This window comes from Tamandua tetradactyla, chromosome 26 (genome assembly GCF_023851605.1).
Source record: "Tamandua tetradactyla isolate mTamTet1 chromosome 26, mTamTet1.pri, whole genome shotgun sequence".
Taxonomy (NCBI): Eukaryota; Metazoa; Chordata; class Mammalia; order Pilosa; family Myrmecophagidae; genus Tamandua; species Tamandua tetradactyla.
The window spans coordinates 28,702,100-28,715,083 of record NC_135352.1 but is presented as its reverse complement, the minus strand read 5'-3'; the positions used below and the strand labels follow the sequence as shown (position 1 = coordinate 28,715,083).

Here is a 12,984-nt window from a genome sequence, read left to right as displayed (position 1 = left end):
CTTCTGTTAAAAGAACCAAATAGCACTTATACATAAAATTGGTATTAATAAATCAAATTAAATTGTAAAGCACAAGATTTGTCCGATTCTCTGCATCAGAGAAGTTGTTCACTTAACTGTAACCTCCGAGCGCTTATGATTTCCTCAAGCCCGAGGGATATTTAAGATAAAACTTGGCAAATTAGTGCTTCTATAAATAGTCTGTTGGAAAGGAATAGAGTTGTATTGTCTCTCTGCCCACTGTACAGTTTACAGACATGTTTGGCCATTTTTTATGAGGAGTTACGGTATCTACTAGATGCGGTAATTTTATTGGCATCTATAACTTTAACGGTTGTGTTAATTTTGGCTGTATGGAGACCACAAAAGGCACACTTTAGTCTTGAGGAGCAAATCGGAGCCAGACTTTGAATTAGAAGGAGTAAGTTATGAAGCCTTTATTACAAGGGGAAAATTAATAGCCATTAATTTAGCCACTCCTTTTTAAATTTAAAGCCTTCTTTTTTCAGATTGGATGAGCATTAAAATAGTTTCCCCAGCAAGATGGAAATGCAGCTAGATACAAGTACTATATTATGCTTTTATGCCAGAATTCTGCTACAATGATAGAGAATCATAGAATTTTAGAGCCTGAAGGAGTCTTTGAAATCATCTCATCCAGGCACTCATTTTACAGATGAGGAAACAGGCGCAGAGTGGGTAATTGTATTTTGTCTGAAGAGACTGAGTACTTACTACAGTATCTCTGTAATGTTTTTTATATTGGGAATTTCCCAATTATAAAGTAGCCCAGTTTCAGAACTGGATTTGTAAATAGGTTGTCTCGGTTCATGAACTTCATGAGGGTCAAAGACATCTCTTCAACCCAGAATTGAACATTTAAATGAACATTTTCCATGAAAAATAGTATTTAAAGATAAATGGGGGGGGCACGGTGGTTCAGTGGCAGAATTCGTGCCTGCCATGCTGGAGACCCAGGTTCGATTCCCAGTGCCTGCCCATGCAAAAAAACAAAAAGGGAAAACTGAATATTTCAAATTGAATATAGGTGCTTGAAAAAAGTAGGATTATTTAAAGAGGGCTGAGATAGAAGATGGACTCTGGAATATTTCGCGATTATGATTTATTATGATGAAGTTCACCTGGAAAAATTGGGGGCTTGCCTTCTCTTTGATACAGTTGCATGAAGACGAGCACTTTAAGATAAAAGGATATAGGTTTGTGTTTGTTTTTCTAGTAAGCATGTTTTGGAGAGTTAGGACGATCATCCTGGAAAGGATGAATGTCATTTGTCATGAGAGTCACATCTTCTTAAGAGCTGCTTTGGCTTCCCTCACATGCAAAGGTGGGCGCAGGGCAGGAATACCTAGAACCTCAACTCATGACGCTACAAAATGAAAATGGTTTCTGAAAAGATAGGACTTTGTTGCAGTACTTTTTTCCTCATTCATATAAAGCAGAGATAGAAACGATCCCTTCCCTATTCAGCTTTAGAACTTGAGTGTGTAAAGTGTTTGATATATAATAGACACTCACATTTCATGAAAGGATGAATTATATGAGAGAGAATTTTCTGAAATAATTCCCACTAAAATGGCTGGTCAAAAATTGGAAGGGAAAATAGAGGGATTTAAATAGTAAACATGAATGTGCATGAAACTGATATTTCCTGAGATGGAAGTAACTAGGTGTAGACAATATAAGACAGAGGAAGCTGGGGGTGACAAATGCCTGATTTCCGCCGACTGTCTCAGGACCGCCTTCTCATTTGCCTGGACAATTGCAGTTCTCCAGACTGCTCTCCATAGTACCGCAAGGGCGATTTTCTGATAAAAACCTATCATCTAATTCCTTGCACCAAAGCATTCCTTGCACCAAAGCATTCAGTGGTTCCCCATCAGCATCAAGAAAAAGGTCTTAGCTTTCTAGTCATCTGTGATCTGGCCCTACTTTTCTCTTCATTTCACCACCAGCCTACTCCAGCTGGGCCAAAATATCACACACACACACACACACACACACACACACACACACACACACACACACACACAGGCTCAGCTGTGTTTTCATTTTCAGTACATGCTGTCTCCTGCCACCAAGGTAGAATATCCATCCTTCATTTCCCTCACCATCTGCTGGTTAAATTACCTTTCTCCTCATGATTCTCAGCTAACTACCTTAAGTTAAAGCAGTGTCCAAATTTTCACCAAAGTATTTTAAACGTAAGGTTGAAATGCTCTTTAAATCACATATAATTCTATAACCTACAATTACAACTTTTTTACATCTTCTCGCATTTTTAACTCACCTAATGGAAATTTATGGAATGTTTGCTTTGTGTAAGGTGCCACGCTTGGTTTTACCTGGAAGTATTCTGGATCTGACAAACGTCCCCTGAGGACAGTTTATAAATGGATGTTTGTAAGAAAATAAGGTTGAAATAAAACCTGTTTACCCTTTTTTTTAAATAGCAATAGGACAGAATCACAGAAGTTTTAAAATAATTTGTGAAATCGTAAAGCACCTATGGGCTTATAGATGAGTTCTCTTCATGAATGTGTTCAGAACTAATTCTGACTATGAGAATCCATCCTCTAAATTCTAAATGAATAAATTACAATGAACAGTTTATGCAAAATGTGGTAGTTTCTATAGATTATGGTGGCCAACAATATATTAGCAGTGTTTATGTTCTCTTGCTTTCTTCTGTGACCATAAATGTGGTCCAGTTGTTGGAAGAATTTTCTAGTAACATATTTTCAAAATGATTAGTTGGCTCATTAAGCAGGTCTGATATAAGAGCCATAGAAAAATCACGGTTAAACCTGAATAATTTGTTGGGTTGGGTTGAGAAGTACCTATGATTCCTTTAATACACATCTTAAATGCATGCTCCTAAACCTGACTTAAAATATAATTATTTTTCTTTGTTTTGCTCTGCTTTGCAGGGGGAACTAATATTCATGAAATAAACCGGGCAGGGGAAGTCTTAGAAATGCATGATTAAGTATATTTGGTCTTTTAATTTTTGTTTGTTTTCCAATTATTTGGCAAAAATACAACCGTAATCCTTTAAGCTACTCTGAGACCTTGGATTATGTTACAAGTAGATGTTCTTTCATTCAACAAACAGGCATTGGGTGTCAGGTGTAAGCTTTGCACAGTTCTAGGCACTGGGAGTGGAGTGGGAACGTGGCATTCGTGTTTCCTTCTATCGTGGAGCGTATATCTGAGTGGATGAGACAGACAATAAACCAGTAAACACAAACAGACATGCCCACTTTCAGGTGCTCCGAGGTCAGTACATTCAGGTCCTGTGAGGGACACTGCTCCGTAGGACCCCCTTCAGTCGAGTGGTCAGGACAGGGCTTTCCAAGGAGATCCAAAGCACGAGCAGAAAGCAGTCTGGGACAGTTCAAAGGCAAAGGCAACTACGAATACAAATGCTCTGAGTTGAGAAAAAGCTGGGCGGGTTCAAAGAGCAGCATGAGGATTGTGGGCGTGGAGCAGGGAGGGGTGAGTGGTCCAGGGAGGTGGTAGGTGGTCAGGCTCACACCCCGTGGGCACTTTTGGGCCAGGTGAGTAGTTGACACTTCATTCTGAGCGCAGTAGGCGGCCATGGTAGGGTTTTATGCAGGAAAGTGTGTGTTTTGTGTTTTTCTAAGAAGACCCACGCTGCTTTGTGGGAGATTATTTGGAGAGCCAGGAGTGAAATCTGGGAGTGGTCAAATAGGGGGCAGCATTTTGGCTGTAGAGTAGATCAGATCGCTGATGGGACTGGGAATGGGAGAAGAGGGGAAAATAATTTATCTCAGTGCAGCCTGAAAATGAGATGATGTGGAGTTATTTAGAGCATCCAAATTCTATTTTGTTCTATGTCCTGATTTAAAAGTATTACATGTGTTCATTATAGTAAAACTGATATCTTAAAAATAAATATAATTTAGACATTTTAAAATATGCTGCCTCTTCATAGTTGATTGCAATGAATTAAAATCTTTAAGAAGGTGACAGTTAAGCTAAACAAATAATTCCAGCTAAAAGTAAAAGGACAAGAATGATCTAAACTAATTTTGCAAAGAGTCATTTCTTTTTCACAGAGAGGTCAAGTTGCTTTTTATAATCCGTACAAATTACGGATTTCAAGAAATAAACCTGCATATTTAAAAAATCATATTAGCTTTCACAATGTGACTATGTGATCGTGGAAAAAAAAAGAAAAAAATCATATTAGTATTTCTCTGAGAAGTGCTTAGTTATGATAGACAAATTTCAGAAGCATTAGCTGCTGACCTCTTAAGTAATACTTAAGTCAAAGATCACTGGAATCTACTTTGATCACCCCTTTTTCCCATTGGACCCCCCAGCTTCCTCCTCACCTGGGTTTTAAAATCATTTCAGGTGACTTTGAGGTCCACATGGCTCATTTAGCAACTCTCAAACATCCTGGCCTCAGTTCCTTTTGTCCTCCAGGACTGCAGGAGGTGGAGCGAGAGAGAAGGAAGCAGAGAAAAGACCCTTAGAGTATCACTGGTTGAGCCACAGCACCCACCGGGGAAGGAACAGTTGGACAAGTGTGGCTGCAAACTCCCATCTCTGCTGCAACTGCTACCACCACCAGGCTTTGGAACAAGATTTTGTTTTACCAAAGAGTGTGGCCATTTTTCAAAGATTTGAATACACTGTTCTTGGCAGTTGAATATCTCCCCACTAGAGTGGCCCCAACCTAAATCATTCTCACTGTCATTTTGAGTGTCATCAGTATAAATTGAGATCCATCAGCCAATGAGTAAAACTCACATCCTCAGTACTAGCCTGAGTTTCAGTGTTCTAGCTCCCATCCTGTTCTACCCCACCAAATACAAGTCCTCAGAGGGCTTGTCTTCATGATATTTATGTGCCAAGATCCCAGAAGTTTGTGGGTTCTGAATCGGGTCAGTTCCTGATTTCTGCTGATTTTTATCCTCACTGGCCTCCTTTTCTGGATTTGGGTACACCTCCCCTCTCACCATTAGGAAAATGTCTTACTCTTCTCATATCCATCTTTCAGTGTAGACCCGTAGCAGACCTGATTGGAGCCTACCATGTTTCAGGGGAGAGGTGAGCTGGAGAACTGAGTGGGCTGGATAAGGGAACTCAGGCCTCTTCTGCACCAGCACCTCTGTGCCTTGTGGCACTTGGGCCTGCTACGTGGTCTGGCATGCCCTGCTAGACTTTATCCCCTCACATGACAATTTCATTTTCTGGCCCTATTGCCCGGTTTCATCCATCAAGCCCTTTCACATCCAGTCCATCAAAGTAGGGTTCAAGTTCTTTCCCAAAGGGCTTCTGGGGTGGTAGCTGGTACAGCTTTAAGTGCCCCAGCTATTAGGACATTGGTCCACCCCAAAGAACCCAGAGAACTTCTAAAGAAGATGTCACTTAATGCCCCAGGCTGACCCAAGTCTTGGATCTGGCCAGCTATGTTGCTGATTACAAGTGATAAATCATTATTTGGAAATGAAAAGGGAAAAATGATTGGAAATAGCATAGCAACTCAAAGATATTCTTGTCTGATGTTCATTTTCACCGTCTTGCTGCAGAAGCTTTTCAAATGAAATCTTATAGAACCTTTAAGTATAAAACAGGTGACACTCAGATGTCAGGAGAAGACTCACCTGCTCTTTCAGCCTCTCTCTGCTGTGGCTCTCCCAGAAATGTCCAAGGAATTGTAGGTATCCTTGGAACATAATTTGAAGCTGCTACACTAGGACATAATGATTGCAGAAATGAAGACAGATATTTTCATTGCAGATTGATGCCTCCTCAAAACCATCATCAGTTACCATCTTGCTTCTGGGTCTTTAGCCTCTCCACCTCCATTGGCAGTTTTCCCTGTAGGTGTGCAAATGTGTGCAGGAGGCTATACCTCCTGGTGGGCTCTAAGTTGCCCATTGCCCCTTTCATTTAGTCTGTTCTCACTGCCACCTGAGTCATCTTTCTGAATTGCATGTCTGACTTTGTCATTCCTTAAATTTCTCCTAGATTATGAAGGAAGATCTTGGGCCGACAGCTCTTTCCATATGGTTGTTCCTACATAACTGTCTCCCTGCTTCTGTGCTCGGGAAACACTGCATGCAGCCTTAACACCCCCTCAACTCCACCTCCCCATTCCCCAGCCACCAGAAAAACTATCTTCAGCACTGGATTCAGGTTGCATATCCCTGGGAAAATCTTCTGCAGCTTCCTGTGTCTAACCCCAGGAGTGGTGGTGTTATACAACCCGCCAGCTGTCTCCTTGAGATTGCTGTGTAGCCTTGTCTTGTGGTACTTGTCACTCTGCACTGTGAATGTTGGTTGATTTACTTGTCTGTCTCTTCCTCTTAAATACAAATTCTTTGAGGGCAGAAATATTATGGTGGGCTTATTCACATTTCTGTCTTCAGATTACAAGCCCCCAGCAGATGCCTGATACATTGGAGGCACTCGTTTGAATGAATGAATCATCAAGTTAACATACATGCATTTATCAAGATGCGAATGGCAGTTATTAAATAGATCAGTAAATCAATGCCAAGTTAATAAAAACAGAAATCATTTTTCAAAGCCTCAGTGTTGCAAGCCTTTCAGTGCTGTCTATTGAAATGAGATCTCAGGTTTTAAAGCAAAGTTTTGTTCTTCGAAGTAATAAGAGCTTTCACTGTTTTGTAGAAGTTTTCCCACCTGAATGGAATTACTGGTTGCTATAACAAACTTAAGTTTTCTGAGTTTATTGTATTCATAATACAAGTGATAGGTGATAGTCATGTTGAGGGGGGGTGGAAGCTGTGTGTATGACAAATGACTGTCTTTTAATGAGTCACTCACTTGGAAATTATATTTCTGCAGGTGATGTATCACCAATCAGTATGTCTCCCATCAGCCAATCTCAGTTTATTCCACTTGGGGAAATCCTTTGCTTGGCCATCTCAGCAATGAACTCAGCAAGAAAACCTGTCACCCAAGAAGCACTAATGGAACACCTGACAACGTGCTTCCCAGGTAATGGAAAAAGAAGGTAGCACTTTCCAAATGGATGTGTGCTCTATTTGCTTTAGGACTTCCTAGAGGACTGTTCTTCCCATTTTTAAATATAATAGGAAAAAATCTTTATCAGAATGACGAGAAGCTTTTCTTAATTCTTAGTTCAAAACCATTAATTAAATTAATGATTCTTAATTCAAAAATCATTTTCCTATTTCAGTTTTTATGCCTTTTTTAACTGGCACTCAGTAAAAGAAGTTAAATTGGAATCCAGGAGGAATTCTGGCACAAACTACCAAGATTCCATTCAACCTATGTAGTTCAAACTTGTCTGAATATCTGAGCACAATGGTTCAAGGGATTAGTCAGTAAAAGGTTTTGTCCAAAGGGGTTAAACCGCGGAAACTGTTATGTCAAAAAATAAGCATATCCTTGCACTTTCATGTCATGGCTTGATGAGTTTTAAGAATATGATTTTTGATAAATTAGTTAAGATTTAGAAAAATAAAATAAGTATAAACTCTGTCTCAAATATTATTTAAAAAGGCAGCAGGACGGGGGTGCAAGGGTAGTTTAGTGGTAGAATTCTCGCCTGCAATGCTAGAGTCCTGGGTTCGATTCCCGGTCCATGCACTTCCCAAAAACAAACAAATAAGCAAAAACAAACAAAAATTCAACAAATGGTGCTGCAATACTGGGATACTCACATGGAAAAATAGTGCAATGTGAACTCACCATACAGCATACAAAAAACAATAAAAAAAGGGCAACAGCAGTAATGAATGACATTTGACAACTTTAGTACTAGAAAGCACTAGAAAAGGTGATGATCTGGAAAATTTATATACTCCATTTCAAAAGGGGCAACCCCCAAATGTAGACTCCTGCTAGAGTTGACAAATCTTTAAATTTTTCAAGAGAAGCTTGAAATTCAGAATTTTATGGGTGATTGCTCGGCTTCCTTAAATGTTGGCAGTTGCATGTGTCTGTGCATCCGTGTGAATGTGTTTTAACATGTGTATGCCGGCTATATTCAGGTCAAATAAAACACATTATCAGGCCACCAATTTTCAACCTTGATTTTGGACTCACCCTATTCTTTATTGAAATAGAGTCCACACAGAAAACTAGTATTTGACACTTTTTTCACTCAACTTAGAAGAGACCTCAGAAAATATAAACTGTTGGCTGTATTAGTTAGTTTTCTATAAAAATTCTGGGTAAGGGTGCACAGGTAGTTCAGCGATAGAATGCTCACCTTCCTTGCAGGAGACCCAGGTTTGATTTCCAGACCATGCACCCCTACTGCCACCCCCCAGAAAAAATGCTGGTTAACGAACAACAGCAGGGCATGTAACAATAAGCATTTATTTAGCTCTTTAGCGCTCAGGAGTCAGATGATCCAAGCTAGGCTTAGCTGGGGGGCTCTCTTCTACCTGTACCCCATCCTGTTTGGAAAAAGGGGGCTAGAGAAAGCTCATTCTGCTCATGGAGATGGGAGAGGCACAGGAGAGCAAGCTCAGGTTCACAAGCGCTCTCCAACCTTCTGTTCATGCCAGAACTACTAACATCTCATTGGCTAAAGCAAACATTGCTAAACCTAAAGGCAAAATGTGGGGAAGTGCATTCCATTTCAAGGGGTGGGGAGAAAGGGAAGGAAGGACTACCTCTAAACTAAACAATAATCCAGTCTATACTGAGTCTCCCCATTTTTCCTCTTGTTCCGAAGAGACTTTATATTTCTACCTCAGTGGGTTTTCCTCCTTTTTCAGTTTCCTAACCGATGTGTTTTGAAATTATGTGTACTGTTTAGAAACTCTAACATGAACCCACCCTTGCAAACTATAAATTATCTTACATTTAAGATGCAAGATGTAAGATTTAGAGCTTATATTTTGTGAGCTCTGAATATAGTTGACCGTCTGATAGTTTGTCTTTCTTTGTTAACTTGAAGACAAATCCTTTCCCTTTCAGTAGTAAGGGGAGCAGACTTCCACCTGTGAGTGAGGTGGGAGGGTCGACACTTCGCTGTTTATATGGTGCTCTCTTGTAGGAAGGCCTTTCTTTCAATCCTACACCTGGGTAGCTACTTTTGATATCAAACATCCCAGAGGTTTTGTTTTTGTTTTTGTTTTTGTTTTACAAGGGCAGGCACCGGGAAATGAACCCCCAGCAGCTTTTTAAGTTATGTTTGTTCATAGCTTCATGAAAGATCCTATAGCTTTTCAAACTTGGTTACAGATCTTCCTGGGCTATGAAATAGAGAATGGAAGGGAAACAGCATCAGTAGGTAATAGTAAGTTGCTCATCATTGGCAAATAATGGATAACAATATCAAGAAATTGGAATACTTTGTGGAGAGAGCCATAGGCCATTTGTACTTAAAAGAATGACTTTTAAGTAGCTTTTATGGTAAGTGAACTTAAATTTCAAGGCCATGATTTCCAAATAGAGAGGAGCTAAACGTTTTTCATCTGTGTGACCCCGACGACTTCTTGGCCAGCGTCAGAAGTTTGCAGAGGTGCTGTACAACCTGAGTCTGGGGCAGGGATTGGCAAACTACAGCCTGCAAATGTGGCCCACCACCTGTTTTTGTAAATAAAGTTTTATTGAAACATAGCCACACCAATTCCTTTATTATCGTCAATGGCTCCTTTTGTGCTACAGTTGAATAGTTGCACCAGAGAGCATCTGGCCCACAAAGCCTGGCCCTTTACAGAGAATGTTTGTCAACCAACTCTTGGTCCAGAGTGTGCTGCTAATTATTTAAAATTTTGTTCATCATCACTCCTGCTTTTAAACAAGTGTTTCATAAATAAATGAGATTTTGTTTCCTGCCTATCCTCCTTCTTTCTTTCTCTCTTGTCTCCTTCCCTCCTTTTTTTTCCCTTACCTTCCTTTGTTTTTCTCCCTTCCGTTTGCTATCATTAAGCTACATCACAGCAAATCACTTTTGAAAACTTAACACCATTTACACTCTACTTGAAAAATTTATTACCTAGGCATTTTCAACAACAATACAAAAACTCTGGAGGGATTTAAATATCATATTTATATTTTGTAGGTTTCTTGGAGGTAAGAGGAAAATAGTTACATTTTTCTATATCTTACTATATGAAAAAGTTTTGAAGTCTAACAATATTATTAAACTATTTGAAGTCTCATATTTGATGCATACATTTTAAATAAACAGAAAAACCTAGAATATAGCTTTCCTGTTCTAGACATCCAAATTGTTAGTGAAAAGTCTTCTAGTAAAAATGTCTCATATACTAAAAGAAACCTTTTTATTATTACCTTTTTATGTAGGTTAAATTTCAGAGAAACAACACAACAACTATTATGTACTTGTTTCTACTACAGAAACAATAGTTTTTAATGATTAAAAAATATTTGCTTCTCAGCTTTCTACTGAGGGTGGTGAACTACTCATTCATTCACCCACAATGACTAATCACTTAAATTGGGGTAGTGCTTCTTGATTTGTCTCCATTAGTTTCTCCTGGGAGGAAAGCAGTCCCTCAAGGAATTATAGTCCCCTACAACTGCTTCTGGGCTGAAGTTGACTTGAGTTTGCTGATCAATGGCACAATCATATATGGACTGTCTCTCCAGTCATCCCCCTACATAGGTTTTTACTGAATGCTCCATTGGTCAGTGTTTTTCACAAAGAAGAAATTAGCTAAAGAAGCCCATTGAAAGTTTTCAATGTGTAATGCTTAACACACTGAATGTGTACATGTGCTCTCTGATCTGACAATTTGTGGGATTTGAAGGATTGAAGCAATACATAAATCTAAGCGTCAGGCAGTACTTGTCAGTATCTCTTTTTGGCTTTGGAATATGTACCAGTGTGGAAAAGGAGAACCATCAGGTTTCAGTCCTATTAGGGTGTAAAGCTTATCTCTATTCCTTAAGACCGCTAATCCGTTTTCATGATGAACTTGGGAAGCAGAATCCAGAAGTGATAGACTATGCAAATATTAAACATATCTATCACATACAGAGCTTCTCCGAATCAACCTTACAGATTTATGATTGAAAACATCAGTAGGTGAACTAGGGATTAATAATAAAATAATAGTGGTGAATGTCAAGTTCATGAAATATTTGAAAACTCGTGTGTAGAAGTACATAAAATGGATTGGACAGTGAAAAAGTTTCTAGTATGATTTTGCAAATAAATATTATTTGATTAATATATATGAAAATCCAAGATATAAAATGTTAAGATGCAATTTTTTTAAATATGTTGATTGATAGGACTTAAGAATGTTTGTATGTTTGTATACATTCTTAACATTCAAATATTTCCTACATGGTGTTCACTCAATGGCTCACAATATCATCACTTAATTATGTATTCATCACCAGGATAAGATGCAATTTTTAAAATGTAAATTCTTTCTTATCCCTTTATTTGGAATCAACCAGAGAGCTTATTCTTAATGGTAAATAAAAATATTTATATTGTTGTCATGATTCTATATAGTTTTATAAATTTTCTAAGCTCATTATTTGGAATGCCTACAAGTCAGCAAATTCTATAATACAGTTAAATTTTTGTTGTATAGACATAGCTATTTTTGTAAACATACCTCCCATTTTCTCTATTAGTAGCCATAGTAAACTGGTCAACCAATAATTCTTGCAAAGGAACCTTACAGTTTTTCCAAAAACTGTATGACTGATACAGTGTTGACTGAGAGGATGTTACTATTTTAAATGGTCAGTTTTAAATAAGAGTAAGTGTGGTAGTTAGGTTTAGGTATCAGCTCAGTCAGGTGATGGTGTCCAGTTCTGCTGCTCTGGATGTAAATCATCAGCATGTGAATTTCATCTATGGCTGATCACATCTGCGGGTTGGCTAAGGAAAGTGCTTCCTGCAATGAGTGACATTTTAATTTGATCAGCTGGAGGCTTAAAAGGAAGAGTCAGAAGCAGTTCAGATCCAGACATTTAGAAATGCAGAAAGGACATGACCCTGGGGAAAGCCGTTGGAACCCAGAAACCAGGAGAGAAGGTTCACAAGATTACCGTGTGCCTTCCCATGTGACAGAGAAACTCAGACGAAAGCTAGCTGCCTTTCCTCCAAAGAACTGTAAATCTGTAACTAAATCAGTCCCCTTATTAAAAGTCAGCCCTTCTCTGCTGTGTTGCAATCTGGCTGCTTTAGCAAACTCAAACAGTTGGTTATCTTAATTGCTGGGCTGCACAGCTCCAGTGGCATCCTTTTCGTTAGACTACTACATCTGTAGGGTACTCTTATCTCAGGGGTTGTACTCTATATGAATGGCGCCCCCTGAAGTTGTTCAGCACACAGATCCTGGTTGTTAGTAAAATGGCTCTTTTATATGGTGCTTATTTTCTGTTCCAGCATTTTTATGTTTTATTATGGCTCTCAAAAGTTGCATGTGCATGGCCAGGATTGTCACCAATTCAACTGAAATTCATTTCTGTTTTGCACTGAAAGTATCATAACATTTTTTTAAATTGTTATGCCAGTCTTCAGGTCATTTGTATAAAAACCAATATACATTTATCAAGAGTAGAGCATTAGGCTAAAGGAAACCATTCAACTCAAAGGTTGACTAAGTAAACTAAACAATGTATTATCTATAAGCAATGTCACCTTTTCTACCTTGATCACAATGGATGCCTTCTGAAGACGGTAACACAAATGGGTATATAAGTAACGTCATGTTCGTGGACTTTCTCCCCTCAAGAACTCCAGTCCTTTTCTAACGCCTTCATATTCCATTAATACCCCACCACTCCTTCTTTCTTGATTTTGGAAGGATTAGGAGAGCCTAAACTCCTCAGCTCATCCAATGGGCCAAGTTCCCACATAATGTTCTTTGAAAGTGATCAGGCTTCTGTATACACTGACCTCACGTTTAGACTATTGAGAGCTCGCATTTATTGGGCACTCATGTTTTAGGCACTCATGTTTCCTTCTGCTTACATTAGACTCATTTAAAC

At 38.9% G+C, this 12,984-nt stretch overlaps 1 protein-coding gene and 1 non-coding gene across 4 annotated transcripts in view; both read left to right on the top strand.

Annotated features, from left to right (window-relative positions):
- STOX2 (storkhead box 2) overlaps nucleotides 1-12,984 on the top strand; it is a 222,435-nt gene that overhangs the window by 194,765 nt on the left and 14,686 nt on the right. For all 3 annotated transcript variants that reach the window (XM_077144182.1, XM_077144183.1, XM_077144185.1), the window contains one exon: nucleotides 6,868-7,020. In XM_077144182.1, the coding sequence (XP_077000297.1) occupies nucleotides 6,868-7,020 (153 nt within the window). The remainder of the gene's footprint in view (nucleotides 1-6,867; nucleotides 7,021-12,984) is intronic.
- Nucleotides 7,565-7,635, top strand: TRNAC-GCA (transfer RNA cysteine (anticodon GCA)). The gene has a single exon. It is a non-coding gene; the product is annotated as a tRNA-Cys (tRNA).